Source organism: Chionomys nivalis, chromosome 4 (assembly GCF_950005125.1).
Source record: "Chionomys nivalis chromosome 4, mChiNiv1.1, whole genome shotgun sequence".
In the NCBI taxonomy this organism is placed as follows: domain Eukaryota; kingdom Metazoa; phylum Chordata; class Mammalia; order Rodentia; family Cricetidae; genus Chionomys; species Chionomys nivalis.
The window spans coordinates 86,337,565-86,363,061 of NC_080089.1; the positions used below are offsets into that span (position 1 = coordinate 86,337,565).

Below are 25,497 nucleotides of genomic sequence, written 5' to 3' on the forward strand. Positions count from 1 at the left end.
TGTTTTATACAAAGTATTGAACATTTTTTACATTTGGAAACAGAAAGACCAACTCATTAACCTTCTATGCTAGAAAAGCCATTTCAAAGACACACTTCCCATATTTACAGATACCCAGGTCCTATCATACATTAAAACAAACCCACTAGACAGTGCTTAAGGCTTTGTTGCAGTCCTCACGGATGTGCTGTCAAACCCCATCACTAGAAGGCCCCAAGCTCATTTCAGACAATAGGGCAGGTGGCTAGAACACACTGCCTGTGTAGAACTGAACAATGTTTAACCAGCTACTGAAGAAGATCCAGCCCAAGCCAGGAGATCCAAGGCTGAGAACAGTGGACTTGGTCCTTTGCAAACTCAACCACCTTGCCCGATGGTGGACAACAGAGCAGAACCTTCCAGTGTGCTCCCTCCCAAAGTTAAACACAGTGGCTGTGACACCCCCCTCCCTTGATTTGCTCAACTCAAGGGAGGTGGTCTCTGGGGAAACAGTTTCTTAAGCTCTTTTTCTTTCCTGATGCGTCTACAACTGCCTAAGGCACAATCACCTGGGAGAACCTGGCTGCTGTGCTGCCCTTTGGAGGGACATTTGACCTGGTTCAAATAAAAGGTTCCACCCTGAAGAAGGCTTTTGAACACAGTGTGCATCGCTATGGCCAGTCCACTGGGGAGTTCCTGCAAGTGGGCGGTAAGTGGCACATCCTGCGGAACATGTTGTCCAGTGAGGTGGGTTTTCCTGGTTGGTTCAGCTCCCTACCTCTGTGACTGGGCTTACTAGGGTTTTCTCACAGCCAACCCCATCTTTCAATGACTATGGACTCCTGGAGCCATTGAGGTGAGGTGAAGGCCAAGGGTCCAAGCCCTTGGCAATGAGTAGTATTTGCCAACCATGATTTGCACTTTGGAAAGGCATCCATGGGAGCTGACCTCCTGAGCACTAGAAGATCAGCTGGCATGAGGTCTTTCTGTTGGACTCTTACTTGTAGGTGCAGGTAACATTCTTAAGCAAAAACAAAAGCTCTCCATTATTGTTAGCTGTCCAGGACCATATTAGGGTTCAAAGGAACAAAGGTAGAGCAAAGACACAGCCTACTCTAATCCTGCTTGGGGGAGGGGGCAGGGAGAGGCATGTCACCAACCCCAGACCTGCTTTCTCTTTGACTGCAGGGAAGAATGGAAATGAATGTTCCTCATACTGCTAATGGCTTCTTTCTTCATTGACGGTGGGTGTGGGGAGTGCTGGAGATTAAACACATGCAAGGCAAACATTTTCTAGTTTATTTTATTTTGTGCTGTTGGGAATTGAACCTGAGGCCTCATGCATGCTGGGAAAATGCACTGCTATGTCCCAGCTCCTAAAGGATTCTGAAATGCTTTTCTGGGGCTGGAGAGATGGCTCAGTGGTTAAGAGCACTGGCTGCTCTTCCAGAGGTCCTGAGTTCAATTCCCAGCAACCACGTGATGGCTCACAACCATCTGTAATGAGATCTGGCGCCCTCTTTTGGCGTGTGGGCATATATGGAGGCAGAATGTTGTATACATAATTAATAAATAAATAAATAAAATGCTTTTTTTAGTAACCAATTCCACAATCCAGAGTTAATTCTTAAAGTAGTAATCTTATTTTACTCTAAAATAATTTTCTGGCCTTATTTTCTCACTTTTATTCATCTTGCTTTGTTCATGTTGAGACAGGATCTTATGTAGCACAGAATGACTTTAAAGTATATTGCCAAAGTTGGTATTTAAATCCTGATCCTCCGGTAATGGTGGGATTAGTTATGTCCCACTGTGCCTGGCTTCATGTTGGCTGCCTTCTTTGTTTGTTTTGTTTATTTTTTATTTTTGACAGAGTCTCAATATGTTCTCTAAGATAGACTCAAACTACTTAGCTCAGCCTGACTTCCTGACTTCAAATGTGTGGTAGTGACTCTCCTGTTTCGGGCCCTCCACAGGCTGGGAGTTCCAAGAATGTACGTCCACACCCAGCTTCATTTTCATTTTATTCCTGGAATTGCTTAATGAGTGCTGCTATCTGGCAGGAGACCCTGGCCTGCTGTCTGTGGGGTAGCCCTGACACAGAACATTTTCCCAGGGCAGAGCCAAGGACCTATGCCATTCTGATGCTCTAGCAAAGTGCTAAGAATAAATATTTGTGAAAAATCTCCAAATCAGAATTACGATATTCAGTCTTAAAGCTGTTACAGATGCTCTGTTGCATTTCCCAATGATGCACACCTCGCTTTCCAAACCCAGTGAGTCATGTCTGGACCAGTGAACTCAGGATTATAAAGAGGAAAAATACTGGGGTTTCTCCCAGCAAAATCACCCTTGCCTTTCTGAGGTCAGTTCTCCTTTGGTGGTTCTCCCATCTACTGGAGGCCTCGAGGATGAAAGTAACTAAGGGTAGCTACACCACTGCTGATATTGCCGATTAAATTTCACTCGCACAGGAACTACAGTAGCACAAGCCTAATATCCTAAGTCTAGATCTTGGTCAAAATCCCTTTCATAGGCAAAAAGTCTCTTTGGATTCAGGAAGAAAAAATGGACTCATTTCTCTTCTAGGAATCCACGTGGTGTATGATCTTACCCGAAAACCCTGGAACAGAGTGGTACAATTAGATGTTCTTTGCACCATGTGTCGAGTGCCCAGTTATGAGCCTCTGAAAATGGATCAAGTGTATAAAGTGATCCTCCCGAGCTACCTGGTCAATGGTGGAGATGGATTCCAGATGATAAAAGATGAATTATTAAAACATGACTCTGGTAAGCATGAGCACCTCTTCCTCTCCTCTGTTTAGCACAACAGAACTGGGCAGATGGGGCAAGAAAAGGGACCCTATACCTTTGTTGTTGCTCCCTCCTGCTTTGGAGGTTGCTAACAACAGTACAACACTGAGGAGTGTTCTGTTCTCCCTTCCCCAACACACACGTTCACATCTATCTGACCCAAGGGAAGGCACATGGAGACATAGAGACATACACGGCATGTAGTCATGGCTGGCCTGGAGCTTGCTATGCAGACCAGGCTGGCCTGGTACTCACAGATCCTCCTGCCCAAGGGATGAGATTAAAGTCACGTGCCATCACAATGGCCCAGTATTTTTTTTCTTTACAGTAAACTACCGTGTGTTAGCATTGCCAGGTATTAAATAGCTTCAATGAATACATCCACATGGAGAATTGAAATTGTCATGGGTTTGTCTAAGCAAGTCTTACTTCTCTATCTTCTTCTGGGAAAGAAACCTCCAGTGTCCCATCATCAAGTATGTGGAGACGGTGTCGAGCAGACAGCAGGAGAAAGCCACTTTTATTTCCTCAGATAACTCTTGGCCCAGGTCCCCATTGCCTTTGGCTCTAGAGCGGATTGTAGTGGTGATGCCAACAACCTCTTAGAAACCTTGGAGCTGAGACAACTGCATTCCTCCAATTGCCCAGTGCTGAAGTTCTCATTTGTAACACGAAAGAGCAATCAGATTCTTTTCACTTAGAATTACCAGAAGACCAAAGTCTTCTGAGGTGCTTTATCCTGAAATAAAAAGGTGTCTTCTCTTTTCAATTTCAAGGGCTTCAGAGACTATTTTTCTTCTTGCTGCTAACAGGTCATTTTTCTAGAGTTAAAATAACGTATGTGCTTTTTTTCCCCAGGTGACCAAGATATCAGCGTGGTTTCTGAATATATCTCAAAAATGAAAGTAGTTTACCCGGCAGTTGAAGGGCGGATCAAGTTCTCTGCAGGAAGCCATTACCAGGGAAGCTTTCCTTTAGTGCTTCTTTCGTTCTGCGCAGCGATCCTCGTTTTGTACCAATGATGGAAAGCTCCTTGTCCTTGATATCAAACTACATTTTTCTTCCAGTTATATTCAAATCTGGATCTTACCATCCTCAAGGCTCCTCGCTGATCCTCAGCACTTTGCTAGGAAGAGACTATAAGCATGGCATCATCTGTCAAGGCGAGCAACTCAGTGAGCAGATAGAAAGTCAAAGGGAAGCAACTGGGTCCTTGGGGAGTGGGGGAAGAAAACAACTGGATGTAATTTACATACCCACATAACACGTTTTGTTATCTTTGAACCACAAAAATAATTCTTCACTTTCTATTTATTTATAATCCATCAAACAACTGATGTTTACACAGAACTTCATCATTGCCAGCTGTGGTGGCCCATGCCTGTAGTCACAGCACTTGGGAGGAAGAAGAGGACGGCTGCCAAGTTCCAGGCCAGCCTGACCTACACAGAGTTTCAGGCCAGTCAGTTAGGCGGCAAGGCTCTCACAAACAAAAAACATTATAATTTACATGGAGATTTTTGTAGATAAGCAAATGTTGTTTCCTTTGCTATGTAAGCAGAAAGGGTTGGCTCATTCAAGGCTATATATCCCCCAAAGGATGCATCTAAAACCTGTACCTAGGGCTAGAGATGGCTCAGAGGTTAAGAGCATTGCCTGCTCTTCCAAAGGTCCTGAGTTCAATTCCCAGCAACCACATGGTGGCTCACAACCATCTGTAATGGGGTCTGGTGCCCTCTTCTGGCCTGCAGGCATACACACAGACAGAATATTGTATACATAATAAATAAATAAATAAATAAATAAATAAATAAATAAATAATCATTAAAATAAATAAATAAAACCTGTACCTGGTCTTTTGACCTAAAAGTCAATACTCTCTCTTACATCAAGATTCCTCACTTCCTGGCAATGGCCCCAGATGACAAATCTCTGGTTTATTTCTGCCCGCCACACTATCCTTTCTTTTTTTTTTGGTTTTTCGAGACAGGGTTTCTCTGTGGCTTTGGAGCCTGTCCCGGAACTAGCTCTGCAGACCAGGCTGGTCTCGAACTTACAGAGATCCGCCTGCCTCTGCCTCCCGAGTGCTGGGATTAAAGGCGTGCGCCACCATCGCCCGGCCACACTATCCTTTCTTTCTGGTTCCTATTGTCTACGAATTTTGAAAGACTGGACACTGGACAGGATCCTGTCTCACAACACCGATGTGCCTTTGACAAGTCACTGTATAAAGCAAATAACAGATTAGTTCAGGGACTGTAAGAGGCAGTCAGTCAAGGGGTAGGAGAGAAAGGGAGGGGAGGACATGAGAAGGACCAGTGCATTACAGAAGAGAGGATGGGCATTTAGATGTGCTTCATAAACACTGACAACGGAGCAGAACATTGTGAGATTGTAGAAGCCCCGCCTCTCTCTCCTTCCTTCTTCCTCACTTGGAACTTTCTAAAACAAACTGTAACTTTCTAAAACAAACTGTAATTTTAAATCTGTACCCATCTTGCCCAAGATGCCAATACAGCTCTCATTCCAGTCATACCAAGTACATCATGGAAAACTCCAGCATTCTGGAAGGCAACAGTGATTTTAAGAAGTGGTACAAACATTTGAAGTCACGGAGACCCAAACCCCAAGCAACCACTATAAGGCACACTCAAGTCCAGATACAAGAGTACCAACAATGAGCCCTAAGGGATGCCGAAGAGATACCCAGACTGAAGAAATAATCTATGCCCACAGAACACCTGACTAAGATGGTCCTGTGACCAAGTGAGTATGGCCAGCACCACATCAGTAATCAAGAAACGGGAGCCTTCGCTTAACCACGAAACAACAGCTAGATGTTTGGACAGGAAATGTTTCCTAGTGTTTACAAATAAGTACTTTTGACACGAAACATTTTAAAATTTCAATCCTTTTATGAAGTCTGTTGCAGTAAAACATTGCCTTCAGCTCTGTGAATGTACAGACTAGTTATAAACAGAAATGTCAAAAAGTATGTAAAAAATAAAGGTGCATTTGAGGTATATGTTTATGCTTGGCCAGTAAATGAGGAAAAATCTTATTACAGCATAATTTTTAAGTAATATTTTGTAATTTTTCTGAATGTGTGTGTATATGTTTTGTGCCACAGTGTTGAGAAACGACTTGAACTACTTATTATAAACTCCAAACAATAAAACTGCAGATATACTCCTCTGTCTTTAGTCTTACTTTTCTCAAACCCCCAACACAATATAGCAAAGACAATTTTTCACCAGGATTGCTTCTTTTGGTAAAAAGACACTTTGTCATCTGGAAGTCCTCCTCTGTCACTTCAAAATCGAGAAGAAGAATGTATAAAATTTTTAAGCAGGAGAGGAAGTCTCTCGACTTTTCTTCATCTCGACTTTGCTTCACTCCTCAGTGAAAATCTACCAACCTCTGCATAAAATACTAGAGATGAGGTCATACAAACTGAGATTCCAGACATGACTGCAAGTCACAACAAGCAAGGTAGTAAGGTGACCTCATCAGTCACCAGTGCTCCCTGGAGTGACAGCCTAGGTAACAGAAGCAGCTGATTCTACTCAAGTCTGTCTCTGTCCTGGTCAGGAAGATCAGCACCAGTGCTAGAAAGTGAGACCAGCATTCCAGAGCTTCCGTAATACGGTCATACATAAAGTCAGGAATATAGTCTGAATTGTAGTTGGAAAAGCAAACCACAGCTGGGTGTGGTGAGCCATACCTTTAATCCCAACACTGGAGAAACAAAGACAAGCAGATCTCTTCTGTACGTTTGAGAGCACATGCTTTGTTGACTCCCATGGGCGGCCTTACCCTTTCTGAGGAGTGGATGGGGTGGTAGAAAGAGAGTGGGGAGGAGAGATCGGTAAGAGAGGAGGGAGGGGAAACTGTGGTTGGTATGTAAAATAAATTTAAAAATTCATAATAAAAGAAATTGAGGGGGTAGACTGGTCTACATATCAAGTTCCAAACCAACCAGTTACAAAATGAGATCTTGACTCAAAACATCCCCCCAACACACACACAAACACACAAAACAAAAATTCCCAAACTCAATTCCCCTCTCCCCCACCTTGGGTTTCCAAGACAAGGTTTCTCTGTGTAACATTCCTGGCTGTTCTGGAATTCACTTTGTAGACCAGGCCGGTCTCAAACTCACAGAGCTCCGACTGCCTCCATCTCCTGAGTGCTGAAATTAAAGGCATGCACTGCCACCACACTCAGCTTCCAAACTCAGTTTTTAAAATTATTAACTATTGCGTGTGTGTGGAGAACTGGAGAATACCACAGTGAAGATGGAGGTCAGAGGCAACCTTATGGAGTTTGTTCTTATCTTCCATCTTGTTCTATAGTTTCTTTTCTGTTTCTGTGATAGCACTCTGACCGAAAGCAACTCAAGGGAAGAGAGGGTTTATTTGGCTTTACATGCCCAGGTAAGTCCATCATCGAGGAAAGTCAGGGCAGAAACTGGAGCAGAAACCAGAGGGACACTGCTTGCTGTTCCCTCTCAGAGTCACGTTTAGTTTGCTTTCTTGTACAGCCCAGGGAATAGCACTGCCCACAGTGGGCTGAGTCCCCCTCATATCAAATTAATAGTCAAGTCAACCCACAACACACATGCCCATAGGCCAATCTAACCTACATAATTCCTCAGCTGAGGCTCATGTATCAGATGACTGTAGGCTGTTATCAAGTTAACAAAGCTAACGAGGATACACACTCAGGTTGCCTTCACCTTTGCTGAGCATGAGCAAGCCTAACTAACCAAGTTCAGTCTCCAAATTCTATGGTAGAAGAAGACTGGCTCCTGACATTCATGTACACACTATGGCACACATCACACAGGCAAATGGTATTACATGAAATATTAGTAACTATAAAATTACCATGAGCCCACAAAATTTGCAAAAGACCACTAGTCAATTTATCTTTTTTAATTAAAAAAAGTTTACTTTCCATTTTACATACCAACTCCAGTTCCTCCTCCCTCTGTTCCTCCCTTTCTCCTGTCCCCCATCTCCCCTCCTTCCCATTCCCTGTCCACTCCTCAGAGGGGGTAAGGTCTGGCATACCAAATTGAGGCAGAACCAACCCCCACCCCCATCCCCATAACAAATCTTGTACCCCAGCAGTACCAGGCACAAAGGATGTTACTGCTGGGGTATAAACAAGAAGCAGAGGGTAAACAGGGCACAACTCTGTGCTTAGGCTGTCCATCACTGAGTAACGACAGAAAACTACATCAATTCTAAAAACAGAAATTCAACCTTCTATTGTCCTAGGAGGCATTCCCACCCTTACTTTGGTAGATACTATGCCTCTCCTGGCCCACTTACTAATAGGTAGGACAGCTAATTACAACCCCCTAGGCACAGAAGCAAACATCCAACCTATGTCTGACAATGATAGTGCCATTCATCTTGATTCAAGTTATTGATCCAGTGATACTGCTACCGAAATCAAGGCAGTAAGAGACCTGTAGTGGCATTTTTTTAAGATTTATTCTTCTATTATGTATCTAGTACTCTGCCTGCATATATGCCTGTATGCCATAAGAGGTACCAGATCTCATTATGGATGGTTGTGAGCCACCATGTGGTTGCTGGGAATTGAACTTAAGACCTCTTAGCCATCTCTCCAGTCAGACGTTTTTTTACATGTATGTATGGAAATTCAAAAAAAGCTTTTTCTGCCGTCCATACAGTGATTTCACAGTTGTTTGGAACTGTCTTCCACCAAATGAAGGTATCTGAACAATAAACAGTCAACAGGACTGAAGATAAGACAAAAACCATGCGGTGACCCCATATGAATTAAGAACTGGCAAACTTAAACATAGGTCAGCTTTACCACTACCCCTCTGTGGCTGAATTTCATAAAGATACACTTTGTATTCTCTCTAAACAAAACTGTCAATTTCTGTCATTGCCACCAAAAACAGAAACTGGCTCCAATTAGGAGAGACCTTCAGAAAGCTTCCCTGAAGACACGCAGAAGTAGGTGGAGGAGGAGGAGTCAAACAAGCACATTCTATGTTAAGTAAAAACTGTCAAATCCCTCAAGGAAAATAACACATTTCATTCTTATACTACTAAAATGGACCAGAAAAGCTAGACAATGAACTAAATTGGTCACACAGTGCTTAGAGCTCATTCCCTTACAGATGAAACTTCAATGTCTCTCATTTTGCCAGGCTTTAAATCTTGGGCTGGAGAGTTGGCTCAGTGGTTCAAAGCAATGGCTGCTCTTGCAGAGGACTGGGGTTCAATTCCCAGCACCCATATGGTAGCTCACAAGTGTCTGGAATTCCAGTCCCAAGAGGTCTGATGTCCCCTCTAAGCTTCCCAGGCACCAGTTATGTACAAGGTGTACATACACACAAAATAAAATATCTAAAAACATTAATTAAATCTTTCCAAGTGTGGACTCTAGCTATAATATATGCACACAAATATATATGTGAGTACAGAATAACATGTGGAAAGGAGGAAAGGCTAGGTGTTAGGGAATGACAACAGATTGTATGCAGGTAATGGAAATGAGTAATGGATGAGGATAAAAAATTTTCATATCTGGTGGTAAGTGCATGAAGATATATTCGATAGTGAAAGTCTAAGATCCAATATGAAGCTCCACAGCTGCTGCTCCCAATGTCTATTCTAACTGTATACAAGTTCACTGAGCTGTACAGTTTTGGGATTTGGTTAATTCCAGTGTGTGTTTATTTATACCATTTTTAAATAATTTTTACAGTTTACTTAAACAACTTTTTAAATTAAATCCTTTAAAATATGATGGCATATGCCTATTAATCCCAGCATTCAGGAGGTTGAGGGAGGAAGATCAAGAATTCAAGGCCAATCTTGGGCTATGTAGCAGGTTCTAGTCTAGCCTAGACTACATAATGAAACTCTGTCTCAAAACCCAAAACATAAAATATCTGAATAAAGTAGCCTGGCAGCCTCTGCCTTGTTGGTGAGCTGTTGGGACTTGCCTCCATGTCCAAGCTGACGTACATTTCTGCAAGCTGAATTGTGCTGTAACATTTATGTTGAAGTCAGAGGACATGCAGGAGGAATCTATTCTCTTCTTCCAACGCCTCAAGTCGCCAGGCTTATCAGCAAGTGACTTTACTCACAGAGTACTCCTCTCAGGCCCTCCTTTACTTCTCATGAAAGCATCAATCCTGTTGCAGTAGGGCCCTACCCAAATGACTCTTTTAACCTAAATTGCCTTCTGAAAGGCTCTGTCTCCAAATAAAGTCACTGCGGGATTTGTGGTTTCAACACTAGGAATTTGGGAAAGATATAATTCAGACCATAACAAGGAGCGAGCACTACTTACAGAAAATGTGACACTCAGACAAAGTTAAGTTAGTCATTCATATTATAAAAGGAAAAAGAAAAGACAATACAGTTCCTATTATCCTCAAGGCATTTTGTATGCAGCATTTTCATGGTAACTGTGAATATTGTCTTGTAGATGACAATGTTAGACCACAGAGAACTATGAAGGTAGAAGTCACATTTGGATCTCTCTAATCTTCGTGTCCTTGTTATTGTTGGAGTATCAAGAAATACTTGATACTCCAAAAGTAGTTAGTCTTGGCCCCTTTCAGAAGGCTGGTGCCCTAGTGTATTTTAAATGCTTTACTGTGCCCATTCTTTCCCATCTATTTTGATGTGTGCTTTAATGTATGAACTGCATGAAGAACATATTTTAAATAAGTTGCTACAAACAGAATTACCAAAAGGAGGTATATGGTTAGAAGACTATAGTAAAGTCAATCCTAGCTGGAAAACCCTCTGAAAATTATAAAGCACATTTTAAGATTGTCTTTGAAGTGTTCTAATTTAGATACAGGTAGATCTTCAAATTGTTGAAAGCAAGCATTTAATCTTTATTGACTTGATAAAAATATTCAATTTTACAATATAAAATAAAAACAGAAGTCTAATATGTCCAGTATTATTAACAGACTATGTATTTATTATTTCAGATGCAGGCAGCATTAGAATAAATGAGTGATTGTGTCTTGCTAGTTGCTGTGTTATGTATACATGAACTAGTCCTGCTAAATACACAAGAAGAGACTTGAACTTCGGCCCATTTGCTTCTGTCTTCACACTAAATGCAGCTACATTCAAAGAATGCAAAGATTGTTGGCCTTACCTGTTTGCCCTCTTTCCAAAGCAGCACCTTGGGGTTGGGGAGATAACTCAGTGAGGAAAGTGCTTGCGATGCAAAATTGGGGACCACAGTCTGAATCCCCAGTGCCCACATAAAATCAGCAAGCACGTGGGCATGCCTATAATCCCAGCACTCAGGAGGCAGAGACTTGAGAGGGCAGGAGCAAGCTGGCTGGCTACAGTAGCCAAATCTGCAAAGCTCCAGGGGCAGTAAGAAAGTCTGCCTCTGTAAACAAGGTAGACGATGATGGAGAAAGATACCCAGTATTAACCTCAAGCCTCCACACACAGGTGGACACACGAGCATGAGCAGCAACACACCTGTACTGAACACACATGAACACATATGCACAGTGTACGCTCATACATATACACAGACTCAAAAAGACGCTAGAGATAAGTGACTTATGTTCTCGTAGAATCAAGACAGTAAATATAAAAGAGAAAGCTATAATAACTAATCACTTTTTATTGCTATTAAATTTGTTAGTTTTTATTAAAACAAAAAATATATTTCAAACACTAAAGTACATGATATTTATAAAAATATACAAAGTGAAAGAAAGAAAAAGTACATTTCTATTACACTGGTATGATATTCTATACCAAGTGTTTACATCCAGGATGTCATGGAGGTAGCTTCCTTTTGTACCTAAAGTAAAAATAAAGTCCACTTAATATAAGACAATAGGATAGGGTTCATTTTTTAATTACCTAACAGCTCTACTACAGTAATATTATAAGAAAGTGTACACACACTCACACACACACACACACAAAGTGAGAGAGAGAGAGAGACAGAGAGACAGAGACAGACAGAGACAGAGAGAGAACAAAATACTTAAGGCACGTGCAACAGATAATAGCAATGCACTTATGAGGTCATAGACCTGATAAAAATCTCAGAGCTAAAAGTTTTCTGACATTAATTCCAATGTAATTTAACATAAAATATCTAACATTACCACCTTTTAAAAATACATTTAATATTACTAAAATTTGAAAACTTACAATCAACAGAAGAACAGCCCAAGTCTGGTTTCCCTACTCTACGGAAGTGGATTTTCACTACCATGCCACAACCTTGACAACAGTCTGCTTGTTCTAATCTAACCACAGGGATCAGTCAAAAAGCAAGGAGCTGGGAGGATGGTTCAGCAGTTCACAGCTCCTGCTGTGCAAGTACAGCAACTGCAATTATGGCCCCATCAGCCATGCAGCCAAGCACTGTACTTGTAAGTATAGCTCCTAAGAAGACAGAGAAGAGAATTGCTTTGATTTTCTGACTTCCAAATGTGCAAGCACTCACACAGACACATACATACAACCCCCTATGCACACACAAACTTACGTATACACATAAATAAGTACACCTTAAAAAAAATATAAGAGGCCAGGTAATGGGGGCACACACCTTTAATCCCAGCACTTGGGAGGCAGAGGCAGGAGGATCTCTGTGAGTTAGAGGCCAGCCTGGTCTACAGAGTGAGTTCCAGGATAGCCAGGACTGTTTCACAGAGACACTCTGTCTCAAAGAAATAAAAACACAATAAATAATTAATAATTAATAATAATGATGAAAATAAATAATATTAAAGAATAAGTAATGGTTGTCCAACATAATCAGATTATAAGACCCTACTTATAAGGATGCCACACACTTTGGCACCATACATCTGAAATTGACTGGGAAACTTCCTCCCTGCTGGCTAGGCTTCAAAGTTCCAAAGAGTCGTTTACAGGCTACTAGGGAAAAAAAGTAATCAAAAGTGGACCAGCCAACAAGTGCTGGATCCTGCATACTACAATATGAACTTGCCAGGCAAGACATGCCCTGAGTACAATAGCAGCGTGACTGTTGTGGGGCTAAAGAACCTTTTCTAATTGATTTAATGCCTGCTCCACAGCAGGGAATTCATGCCCAATACTGTAAATCTGATCAATAAGCAATGGCTGGAGAAGTCATGGGCCGTAGGACGGAGCCTAGTATCCCTGCTAAAACGTCTTGCTGAGAAGGTGTTATCCTCACAGTATTACACCCACAGACTAGTGCTGCTCTCAGCCGTAGGCAGAGCACTTTGTGCAGACTTCTAACTGGTCAAAGTGCTGGGAATAAGTGACTGTGAGTGCTCAGTTCTCAATGGGGCCCTTACATCAACCCCACATCCCAAGGCTAAGGAAACATCTAGGAAGAAGGGGAGGGGGAAGAGCCCTAAACCGAGATGGGGAGCAGTGCTGTGAAATGCTCTCACACTAACGAACTCACAGTAACCTGGGTACCCATACAAGTTAGGACAGTCAGACATCAGGCCCAGGTTCAACCCCCAGCATCTCAAAAAGTAAAAGTGGGGGGGGGGGGGGGAGATACACTAGAACAAGATGACTCAGTAGTAAGAGCATTGCTTCCAAACCTAACAACCTGAGTTCAATCCCTGATACCCACACAGTGGAAAGACAAAAGCACCCCTGCAAGTTGTCCTGTGAACTTGCACTGTGTGTGTGTATACATGTGTACACATGAATGTACTCCTCCCAACACACACACATCAATTAATCAATATGTCAACACTTAGAAAAACAGTCATACAGGAGGGGGTGAAGGGCCTCTCCTGGGTAACTAATGGCAGATGATGGCTGTTAAGAGGAGCCATCCTTCTGAAGAGTGACCACTGGGAGGGTACTCACGCTCTGCTGGATGCCCCATCTCCATACACATGTGAGCAGCACTAACTGGACCCAGCGGGGTATTTTAAAAAAAAATGAAATTGGGAGGAAGATGTGTTGAGAGGCGGCCCAGAAGAAGTTACGGGATTCAAGAGTAGACAGGTAAATACATGATATACATGTATGAAATGTTAAAAGAATAAATGTTTAGATTATATTTTTAAAAGCTCAACATCCTCAAGATTATATATAGTAGTAACACCACAGGCTAACTCCAATTCATTTTGTATTCTTGGATTCATAGATCCATGTTCAAAAAACATTCGAGTGTCTGATTTATACAGCAGACAATGTTGCAGATGATCATCTGAACAGCTAGGTCTATTTTAATGCTAAGATTAGTGATGTCTTCAACCGAGAGCACAGCAATGGCTCCTGCCTGCTTGTAACTAGGAAAAGAAGATGTCAAGGCAGAGACTTCTCAGCGTCTGCTGCCCCAAATCCAGATACGGACAATACAAAAAGACACTTGGCTCAGGTTGTTCAGCTTTCAAATGGTTGCAGTCATAATGGTTTCCTTAAATTCTAACTAAATGTCCAGACACCACTCAGAAAAGAACAAATAAATTACTGTTTTCCAATTACCTTATTTAGCTCTGGAAACAGTTCCTGTATCACAATGTCCAATAAGACATAGGTCAGCTGCAGTACAAAAACACGTAATAAAATGTAAAATACTAGACAGTAAAAATGACAGACACAAAATCCAGGACTGTGGTACTCGCTAAGTGAGAAAGTAGGAAATGCAATGACAACATAAAACAATATATCTAACACCCACTAACAACGCTATACCCTTAAATGCATGATAAAGACCTTTGTGAATAAAAATATTATACTTCACCCATTTTTATGTAAATTGTTTTGTACAAATTTTAAATAAATAAGCAGAACATTGAAATTATAATAAAATCTCAACAAAATATACAGACATTATATAGATAAAAATGTTAACTGGTTATTCTATGACTTGAATTACCAAAATTTAAATGTTTACCTCATGTCATAAATCTTCTATAAGTTCAAAATTTTCTACTAGGAAGATATATTAACTTTAACACTGCATGCTGTAAAGAAAGATAACCAGCAAAAACTGTATATATAGATTTTCCTGTCTGGATTTTTAGATTATATGGATTTGATTTTGTATAAACCAGACACCGTGTTGCTCAGAAAATCACACCAATGCTAGCCTACTTACCTGCTTGTTGAGCACTGGCTGCTGCAAGCCATCAAACAGAAGTCTGATGCTTTCATACTTGGTTTCTTCACCAATACACTTGACTAACAGATCTAAACAAGAAAGCCACATGTGAAACAATTCATATCAACTCATCACTAACTGCCTCTTAGAAGAAATGCCTCCTCTCTGCTCACAGACACCCCGTAAAAGTTGTAAGCCAGTACTTCTCAAACCAGTGTTCGCAAGAAGCTCCTAGAAACAAGTTTTATGATCAAATCAAAAGAATGTAGTTGTCACTAATCCTTTTGAAAGTTTGCAATGCACAGGGCATACTGCAGCATATAAATCAACTACAACTAAGTGATTAAAAAAAGGATATATGTATAATATACATTGATATATAATATATTATTAAACATTATGATAAAGCAAAATCAATTTAATATTTATTTTTAATAATGTATATGGTTTGTGTTTGTGAGGAGAGATGTGCGCATGAGTGCAGTGCCCACAGAGGCCAGAAGAGGACATTAGTTTCTGGAGCTGGAGTTAAAGGCAGTTACAAGCCACCTAATGTGATGTTCTCCGCTAGGACAGAATGTAACACACATACACATCAAGACAGGGTTTCTCTATGTAACAGCACTGGTTGCCCCGGAACCTACTCTGTGGACCAAGCTGACCTCAAACTTAGAGATCCACCTGCTTCTGCCCCCAAGTGCTGGGGTTAAAGACGTGCACTGCCACTGATCTACACTAAACTATACTCTTAACTATTGAGCCATCTTGCCAGCCCCCAAGCAAAAGAATTTAAATTCCAATGATGTTTGTGAATTTTTGTACACATGTATAGAAATGTACAGAAAATGTTTATAACCAAATGTGGTGGACACCTGTAACCTCGTCATTTGGAGCAAAGGTAGGAGGATCAGTACAAATTTCAAGTCAACTAGGAAGACAGCCGCTGTTTCAAAAAAAAAACAAAAACAAAAAAATCAAACAAACAAAAAACCCCTGATTATTGTGTGAGTAAAAGTAACCTTGTAATAAATGTTAAGGATGAACCAAATATGGTGGCTACACATGTAAATTCAAACACTCAAATGACTGAAACAAGAGAACCATTGCAAGTTCAAAGCCAGCCTGGGCTACAACTTGAGACTCTGTCTCAAACAAACAAAATGTTAATGGTATCAACAAAAGAATGAATTGCATTTGTGAATGGGTTAATTTAATATAAGTCCTTAGTATTATTTCTAAAGTAAAAATTCATAATAAGCCAGGCGGTGGTGGCGCACGCCTTTAATCCCAGCACTCGGGAGGCAGAGGCAGGTGGATCTCTGTGAGTTCGAGGCCAGCCTGGTCTACAAGAGCTAGTTCCAGGACAGGAACCAAAAGCTTCGGAGAAACCCTGTCTCGAAAATACAAAAAAAAAAAAAAAAAAAAAAAAAAAAAAACCCTCATAATAACTACTAGTTTCAGTAGTTACATTGCAGCTTCAGAGGGTACTGATCTATATAAAATTGAGTTATTCATACCCGGAATGTAATTCATCATCTCTTCAAAAGTCTGTTTTGCTCCTTTTTGCTTATCTTGGAGGGAGCGAGGTTCAGTATTTTCACAAAATATAGCATCTAAAAATGAGTACAAGAAATTTATACAATTATTCTCCAGTTCATACACAAGTATTTTCTAATAGTAGAAATGCTAGTTTTTAAAAAACAAAAACCACCCCTTACTTTCTTAGACCTAACTAAAATCACAAGCACAAAACACAAAACAAAGACTCGATAGATACAAACCTCTGAGAAGTGTGATCAGAGAAACCAGCCGGTGCTCCTGAAAGAGCTGCTCCAGCTTGCACTGAAGATAGTAATCGGTGTACATTTCCAGCGTGTTTTTAAAGAGGATTCGTGTTCCCATTAAAAGATGATGAAGCCAGTCTGGGATTTGGAAAACTACTCGTCCTGAGGAAAACCAATCGAGAAACAGCTGAGAGCTGCAGTTGCTCAAGGTGATAAGTGATACAGGTAGCAAGGGTCAGTTCATTTACAGTCACTAATCACTTCCACATGTTCAAGGCCAGTGTAGTAAATCTGTCTTTCACAAAGCTGAGGTAGGGCTGTATTTGCATCATGAGGCAGATTAATGACGAATAACACAGACCATTTAGACCTTACCTACATACATCAGGTAATCATAGACTCCGTCCACAGTCATCACCTCCATGAAGTAATTCTGATTTTGCTTTCGCTCTGTATTCTCAGCACGGTTCGCATTATTCTTAAACAGATCATTGAAAAGCTAAAGTAAAAATTGAAACAATAAAGAGACATATAGCTTATTGCGCCTATATTAACGGTAAAAGAATACACAGCAAAAATGGCATTAAGAAACCTTAAAATCTGTTTTCAAAGTTTCACATTTGAGACCAAAGCTACAGTAAAAACATATACTCCTCTCAAACTATTACATAAAGAATATATTCAATTTTGATATGAGTTAATTCACTATTTATAAAAGAACTTTTTTTCTGTGTCTCTCTGTGTGTGTCCCCGCCTTTTTTTTTTTTTTTTTTGGTTATTTGCTTTGCAGAGCTTGTACATTCTAAACCTAGAGCTTCAAGCAAGCAAGGCAAGTGCTCTACACTAAGCAATGTCGCTGTTCCCTAATTTTTATTGTTAATTTTTCAGAGAGATGCAGAGACAAGGCAAAGCTATGCACCCCCAGACCGGTTCCGCCCTCGACCTCCCAGCACTAAACTTCACAGGAATGCAGCACAGCGCTCACTCCCCTTCCTTCTGCTCTCAGGGCTTTGCGGTTGCCGCTCTTAGCCCTAACTGGCCAGGAATCCAGTAGGTAACTCAGTCTGATCTCAAACTTTTTTGTTTGGTTGGTTTTTTGTTTCTCAATACAGGGTTTCTCTGTGTATCCCTGGCTGTCCCGGAACTCACTCTGTAGACCAGGCTGGCCTCGAACTCACAGATATCCGCGTTTCTCTGTCTCCCGAGTGCTGGGATAAAAGGTGTGCACCACCACCCAGCTGACCTCAACTCTTGGCAGTTCTCCTGCCTAAGTCAGCTAAGATGCTCTCCTTTGTTTACATAAACCCAAAGAAACAAAGTAATTTGTTAACACTGTGTAAATATTATTACCAATAGCTAATTTTAAACTAGTATGTGTTGTAATACAAGCGGCGGGGCTGCGTCCCCGGCACCCGGCCACCCGCATGGCTTTACCCGAAATAATTACACGGAAACTGTATTCTTTTAAACGCTGCCTGGCCCATTAGTTCCAGCCTCTTATTGGCTAGCTCTTACATATTGATCTAACCCATTTCTAATATTTTGTGTAGTACCACGAGCTGGCTTACCAGGAAAGATCTTAACCTGCATCTATCTGGAGTGGGAGAATCATGGCGACTCACTGACTCGACTTTTTTCTCCGAGCATTTTGTTATGTTTACTCCGCCTATCTAAATTCTACCCTATTAGAGACCAAGCAGTTTCTTTATTAATTAACCAATGAAAGCAACAGATAAAAAGATGACCCTCCTCTATCAAGTATGATTTAAAAATCACAAATTACTCACTAGTGTGGAGATATAAAAATTTCACCTTTATACAAAATTCATTTGTGCACTATTATTCAAGCCCAAAACAACTTAATCAGTACAGGGAAAAACTGTTCTGGGGACTGGCTTAGTTGGAAAAGTACTTGACAAGCATGCATGAAGCTTCGCGTTCTATCCTCAGCACCACACAACACTGTGTGGTACGTGCCTAGAATCCCAGCACTCAGCAGTAAATGCAGAAGGAGCCGTTCAAGGTCACCTGCTGGCTATACAGTGCATTCATGACAGCCTACACTACATTAGATCCAATCCCAAAAAAGAAAAAGCAGCCCTACTAATCAAAAATTATGACAAGCAAGGACTCCTTGGTCAATAACAATCTAATATATGTTAGGTAATTCATTTTAACAAAGTCATTGTTTTATTCATTTATGTTTCATTCATTCATTCATTTGCTTTCCTAGTAAGCAAATCCAAAAACCATTGAGTTCTGTGTGCCAGAGATCATACAAAGGGCAGTGTAAAACAGAGTAGAAATTTAACATCTAATAGAAACAAAACAAGACATACATAAACTAAAGTCAGACCTGGTGGCACACATACCTTTAATACCAGTACTTGGAAACGAGAGGTAGTCAGATCTCTTGAGTGTTAGAGACCAGCAGGATGACCCAGTGAACCCCACTGGAGTGGGGGTTGGGGGGTGAACAGATGATGAAGATAAGGGAAATAGAACAGTGGCTACCACAGAGGAAAGTGTATCTGAAGATGATTCTCCCCACCACCACCTACCTACATTTTAAGTTTAATTTTTCATTAGAAAATACAGAACAAAAAAGAAAGAAAATACAGTAAGTCTGAACAAGAGAGGGAGAAAACCAACCCCCTAAAATCCTAACTACTATACTTGCTGTATAGCCCTGTCTAGTGTCTGAATATATCTGTAATCATTCAGGTTCAAGAGAACATTTCTTGGAGCTGTGTACTTAGCTCAGTGGTAGAGTGCTTTCCAAGTAAGTAAATGCTGTGACTTTGGTCTCTAGTTTAGAAAAAGAAAAAAATAACAAAAAGATCAAAAAATGTTTTTCTACTTTCTTCACTGAATTAAGTATTTATATAGTGCTTTGTATATCTGCATTAATATAATTTATGTATTGATAACATTCTTTAAGATAATTAATCAGCCGGGCAGTGGTAGCACATGCCTTTAATCCCAGCACTGGGAGGCAGAGGCAGGCGGATCTCTGTGAGTTCGAGACCAGCCTGTTCTACAAGAGCTAGTTCCAGGACAGGCTCCAAAACCACAGAGAAACCCTGTCTCGAAAAACCAAAAAAAAAAAAAAAAAGATAATTAATCAGGCCTGTAATGTTAGAGTTCATTTCTAAGTTTCCCTTTTATGAAAATATTTTAGTAAATAGTTCTACAAATTATAGGCTGTTCTGTTAATTTACTTTCTTCTATAAACACATGAGTATAAACACATGATGACCCTATTGTTATATAACGCCAAAATTTCTTATCCTAAAGAATGAGCCCAGCCGGGCAGTGGTGGCGCACGCCTTTAATCCCAGCACTCGGGAGGCAGAGGCAGGCGGATCTCTGTGAGTTTGAGGCCAGCCTGGACTACAAGAGCTAATTCCAAACAGGCTCCAAAACCACAGAGAAACCCTGTCTCGAAAATCCAAAAAAAAGAAAGAAAAGAAAAAAAAAAAAAGAATGAGCCCATTCACAAGACATCAGCAAAATAAATTTCCAGTTTGACTACCTGCCTTAACTTTACAAATGTACCCCCTATGTATGAAATTCACACTCCAGTTTACTTCCTCGTTCCTTTCCTTTCCCCCTGGACAAAGTTCTGTGATGCTGCTCATCAGGGAGCTAATATTCCACTGTTCATGAGTATGAGCATAAGCATAGAGTGGAGGACACCTAAAGGAGAGCCTCCGAAAACTTCAAACTGTTTCTTAGTTTCAACATGAAGGTTAATTCTCAATCCAGGAGAGAGTGGATATTACCAGTCAGGTGGTGTACACTTGTATCTGTCTGTTTCTGTCTCTAGGGCTGAGAACAGCTTACGATAATGACTGAGGAGAGGAAAAATTTGAGGCTCATGTAGTGTAGGAGGTCCTTCTGTATTTGTGTTGTTTTCATTGGTTACTAAAGAAACTGCCTCAGCCTAGATGATAGGGCGGAACTCAGGTGGGTGGAGAAGACAGAACAGAATTCTGGGGAGAAGGGCAGTGTGGCACATGCCATAAAGCTCCTGCCTGAGACTGACACTGGTTAGAATCTTTCCTGGTAAGCCACGACCTCGTGGTGTCATACAGATTATTAGAAATGGGTTGAATCAAGATGTGAGAGTTAGCCAATAATAGGCTAGAGCTAATGGGCCAGGCAGTAATTTAATAAATACAATTTCTGTATGGTTATTTCGGGTATAGGCTAGCCGGGCGGAGGGACCAGCCCGTTACCTCCTACTACACTCACGTTTTAATTTCTCCTCTTGAGCATGCTTTTCTATATGGCCTTTAATGGGATTTCTGTGTTCAACACAGGAGAAGACAGGTCTCAAATTGTCTGTAGAAAACAGTGCGCCATTATAGAAAACATTAGGAGACTTGGAGGGGAACTGTTTTTTTAATTATAAAAGTAAGTAACACAACTCTTAAGAGTCCGAATGGGTTTAAATAACAGAAAGATAAAAAAAACTAAATAGGCATGGCTGGAGACAGATCAGGATAAATAAAGAGAGACAGAAATAGCGGGAAGGAGGGAGGTAGAAGAGCGAGGGAGAGAGTTAGACTATGCTGGAAACAGAATGAGAGAACTGCATCAGTGCTGAAAGAAGACAAGGAATGGGAAAAGGCTCGGGCTGCAGACAGAACAGTGGACAAATTTTTAAAACCAGTAAGAAAACCAAGGCTGCAACACCACAGTCTATGGCCATCCCGTGCAGCCTCTCCTGCACACCCTTCCCTACACTGCACTGTGCATCACTTACTGCCTCTTTAACAATATGTAGTAAATACCTTCTTGTTGTTTTCAGAAGTGGGGCTGAGAATAGTCAATTCTGGTCTACTCGGTTTAGGTTTTGGAGATTCACAAGAATTAATGAAACTCATGATGAAAGGTTCCAAATGCTGACCTTTCTGCAGAGACAGAGGAGATAAGCACTTTTAATATCACAGAAGCCATACAATTCATCAGTAACTAGGTACATCACCATCATTTATAAATATACATAAATCAGTAATTCACCTCTTTCATTAGTTTTCCAGGAACAGACTTTATAATTTTCCCTGTAATTAAAAATAAAATATCAATTTTGTGAAAGTATAACATAACTGTTTAATTGTTTACATGAATATTTCCCTAGGTAGTTTTAAACAGTAAATAGTCAAATAAAAAGTCAAAGCTGTATAGAGTATTTATAATCCATAATTTCACTCTTCAACAGAAATTCCTAATAAAGGTGATACCCCAAACTAATTCGCAGATACACTGGGATTTATTGTAAAACTAAGTCGTGAGTTTGTAGCAGAGATATAAGAAGCTTACTGCTGGTAAATGTTAGTATACAATAATGAGATGACAACGAATTCTCTATTTTGATGTCTATTTGACCTAATGTCCATTTGTTTGTTCAATTACTCATTTATTTATTCCTTCCCTCCTCACTGCCTTCCTTTTGTGTATTTGGTGCCAGAATCAAACCTCAGGTCTTCACATGTTAAGCAAATGGTCTACCATTATCTTCATGCTTTGCCCAGAAAAATTTTATAACAATGTTTCAACAGGACAGGAGAGATGTTTTAGCTGTAGGAGAACTTGATGCTCTTCAGAGGACCTGAGTTTGGTTCTCAGTCCATGCTGAGCAGCGCACAGCTGTCTTTAACTCAAGCTCTTGAAGATACATCCTCAGAAATCTGCTTGATGATTCTGTTGCACGAACTTCAAAGAGTGCACATACATAAACTTACAACAGCTATAAGTCACGAGGAGACATAATTTAAAGGACCACTGTCATGCAAGCAATCTCTCTCTCATTAAATAAAGCACTGTTGTGCTACATGACTTTATGTAAATATACACATAAATGCAGGAATATTAATAGTTTTTTGTGATAGAACAAGAGGTTAGAAGTGACTGGTAAAATAACAAGGAAAACATATCTCTAACTTCAAAAGAAATCCTTTGGAATTCATTATGTACCATACTATCAAAACCATTTTTCCAAACTAGTCTGAAAACATTGTTCTTATATATGTTTTTTCCAGATGACTTACCAAGATTTACATCCGGAAGTATCTTATCAAGAAACTGTGTTTCCCCACCATTTGGGGAGAGAAAGTCAGCCAGAAGTTGACTGTTACTCAGTTCCGGATGCTGCAGAAGTTTCTTCAATGAACAGAACAGAGGAGGGAAACAAATTAGAACTATGGCAGGGTAATAAAAACTGATCTATAACGACTGTAAATAAAGAAAAAGCAAGAAACTTTAAGTCATCAAAATGTATTTCCTATTCTATTCCCTGAAATAATACACACACATGTAGTATATATATATATATATATATATATATATATATATATATATATATGACTGCAGTGTTTATGTAACACAATGTACATATACTGAGAAAAATGGGAAGTCAATTCTGAGAGCTGATCCCAGAAAAAATAAATAAATAAATAAATAAATAAATAAATAAATAAAAAACAACTTACAAACTGTATAATAAAAAGGACTAAGTAATAAAGTGAAAAGGATAATTCCCAAGCTGAGAAAGTTAAGCATAAAATCCAACACAGTCCAACATTCTTAGAATACATTTAATTTTTTTATACCAAAAGGTTTTCTCCTAAGTCAAGATTTTAATTAACATAAAACTAATTAAAACCCTCTCAATAAATAGCTAATATTTTATTGGTTGTTAATTTGAAAAAAAAACACTGAGATATACCTCAGTGTTAGAATGCTGAGCTGGCATATGCAAAACCTTGAGTTTGATCCCCAGTATCACAAAAATACAATACAAACAGTATACATATGATATTTTCCCCAAGACAGGTTCTCACTATGTAGCTCTATCTGTCCTGGAACCTACTATATAGACCAGGCTAGCCTCAAACTCACCAAGATCCAACTGCCTCTGCCTCCCAAGTGCTAAATAGCATTAAAGGTGTGTGCCGCCATGACCAGCCAAAAGTTCATTTTAAAATCTACATAGAAAAAGATATGTTGGGCTAGAGACATGGTTCAGAGGTTAAGAGCACTGGCTGCTCTTCCAGAGGTCCTGAATTCAATTCCCAGCAACTACATAGTGGCTCATAACCACTAAAATGATATGGTGCCCTCTTCTGGTGTGTAGGCAGAACAGTGATACATAATAAGTGAGTTGGAAAAAAAAAAGTATGTTTTAATTCTGTGGGCAGGTATTACAGAGCAAAGCATGCATGAACAAGAGACATTTGCATATCCATGTTTACGGTGGTACTACTCGCAACAGCCAAGTTACAAAATCAGAGCAAAACTATGCATGCATCAACAACAGATAATGGATAAGCAAATGTATTATGTATGCACACTGTTGATTCATTCAGTCACAAAGAACAAAGTGATGTAATTTACCAGAAAATGAATGGAACTGGACTCATCATGTCAAGCAAATAAGCAAGTCTCAGAAAGATAAACACTATACATTTTCCCTCATAAGACTGTAGATTAAGGAGCTGGAGAGATGGCTCAGCACATAAGAGCACTGGCTGCTCTTCCAGAGGTTCCTCAGTTTAATTCCCAGCAACCACATGGTGGCTCACAACCATCCTTAATGAGATCTGGTGCCCTCTTCTGGCATACAGACATACATGAAGGCAGAACATTGTACACATAATAAATAAATAAATCTTTAAAAAAGATTGTAAATTTAAAAAAAGACATGAAAATGGAAGAGGGCTATTTAGGAAGAAGAAAGCAACCAGCAGGAGGCGGGGAAGGAGGAAAAGAGAATTAAGGATTATGAGTGAAGTAAGTATGTTCAAAATACATCATCCATGCATATGGTAATGGCATAATAAAAACATTACTTTGTACAATATATACATGCAATTAAAAAGAGAAGAAATAATAGAGGAAAACAGGAAAAAGCATAAAGAGAATAGAAACAAACTGGAGTTACTGATGTCTCAATTTGAGCATGCGAGCTGGAGCTGTACCTGCAGATACTCCTGAAACTCCTCTCTCTTTGACTTTAAGAACTCGTAGTTTTTGGGACCAATGATCCTTTTGGATGGAAGCTGAGCATCGGGAAATGTGCCTGAAATTGGTGCATAAAGTTCTTACTGTTTTGGCTACTTTAAACACTATTTGAAACTACTATGAAAATTCAGATTCACAATACTGTCTTGTAGTGATATGACTATGTTTTAAACAATCTTCACACAGAGAGGTGGATAGCAACTTTTTATGTACAAAGAGCTGCTTTAAACTTTTATTACTTAAAAAAGTCAATATACATTGTAAAAACTTAAAATATAGATATAAAAAAGGCAAAAAACCAACATTCATCTTTTCAACAGACCTACATACAGCTGTCAACATCAATTGGTACTCTTAATTAAAGTAAAAAAATCTGATACAAGACATTTCAAGAAGGCCAATCACTGAATTATTATGTTTTATATTAAGAAAACAACGTACCATGAAATTCTGTTAATTTTGATTCAAGTACATAGAATTCAAGGTATCTTCTATAGACAGACCAATGTTCAGGTTCATGCCCAACTGTAAGTTAAAAATAAGCAATTTTATAACCCACTACAAAAAGTGAAACAATACTACTAAAATGGAGGTATTACATTACAATCTTTATTTTAGTTATCATATTATCATATTTCATTTCATATTTTAATTCTAAATTATCTAGAAGGAATTGATAAATTTCATTTTTATGATATTACAAGCAAACAGATGGTTTTTGATAACAGAATCACAAAGCTAGTAGGAACTTTTAAAAGTATGCAATTACTA

At 39.8% G+C, this 25,497-nt stretch overlaps 2 protein-coding genes across 8 annotated transcripts in view; one reads left to right on the forward strand and one right to left on the reverse strand.

Moving 5' to 3' along the window:
- The window catches only part of Nt5e (5'-nucleotidase ecto), a 46,386-nt gene extending 40,409 nt beyond the window's left edge, over window positions 1-5,977 (forward strand). For both annotated transcript variants that reach the window (XM_057768726.1, XM_057768727.1), the window contains 3 exons: window positions 539-688; window positions 2,569-2,769; window positions 3,652-5,977. In XM_057768726.1, coding sequence (XP_057624709.1) covers window positions 539-688; window positions 2,569-2,769; window positions 3,652-3,815 — 515 coding nt within the window. In that variant the 3' untranslated portion in view covers window positions 3,816-5,977. The remainder of the gene's footprint in view (window positions 1-538; window positions 689-2,568; window positions 2,770-3,651) is intronic.
- A 5,458-nt stretch (window positions 5,978-11,435) lies between these two features.
- Snx14 (sorting nexin 14) overlaps window positions 11,436-25,497 on the reverse strand; it is a 74,527-nt gene continuing 60,465 nt past the window's right edge. For 5 of the 6 annotated variants that reach the window (XM_057766610.1, XM_057766609.1, XM_057766607.1 and 2 more), the window contains 11 exons: window positions 25,168-25,251; window positions 24,684-24,784; window positions 22,755-22,866; window positions 21,727-21,767; window positions 21,498-21,617; window positions 17,074-17,197; window positions 16,696-16,860; window positions 16,432-16,527; window positions 14,912-15,003; window positions 14,296-14,352; window positions 11,436-11,638 (listed from right to left, as the gene is read on the reverse strand). In XM_057766610.1, the coding sequence (XP_057622593.1) occupies window positions 11,600-11,638; window positions 14,296-14,352; window positions 14,912-15,003; window positions 16,432-16,527; window positions 16,696-16,860; window positions 17,074-17,197; window positions 21,498-21,617; window positions 21,727-21,767; window positions 22,755-22,866; window positions 24,684-24,784; window positions 25,168-25,251 (1,031 nt within the window). In that variant the 3' untranslated portion in view covers window positions 11,436-11,599. The remainder of the gene's footprint in view (window positions 11,639-14,295; window positions 14,353-14,911; window positions 15,004-16,431; window positions 16,528-16,695; window positions 16,861-17,073; window positions 17,198-21,497; window positions 21,618-21,726; window positions 21,768-22,754; window positions 22,867-24,683; window positions 24,785-25,167; window positions 25,252-25,497) is intronic. The other variant, XM_057766611.1, reaches the window with a different exon arrangement.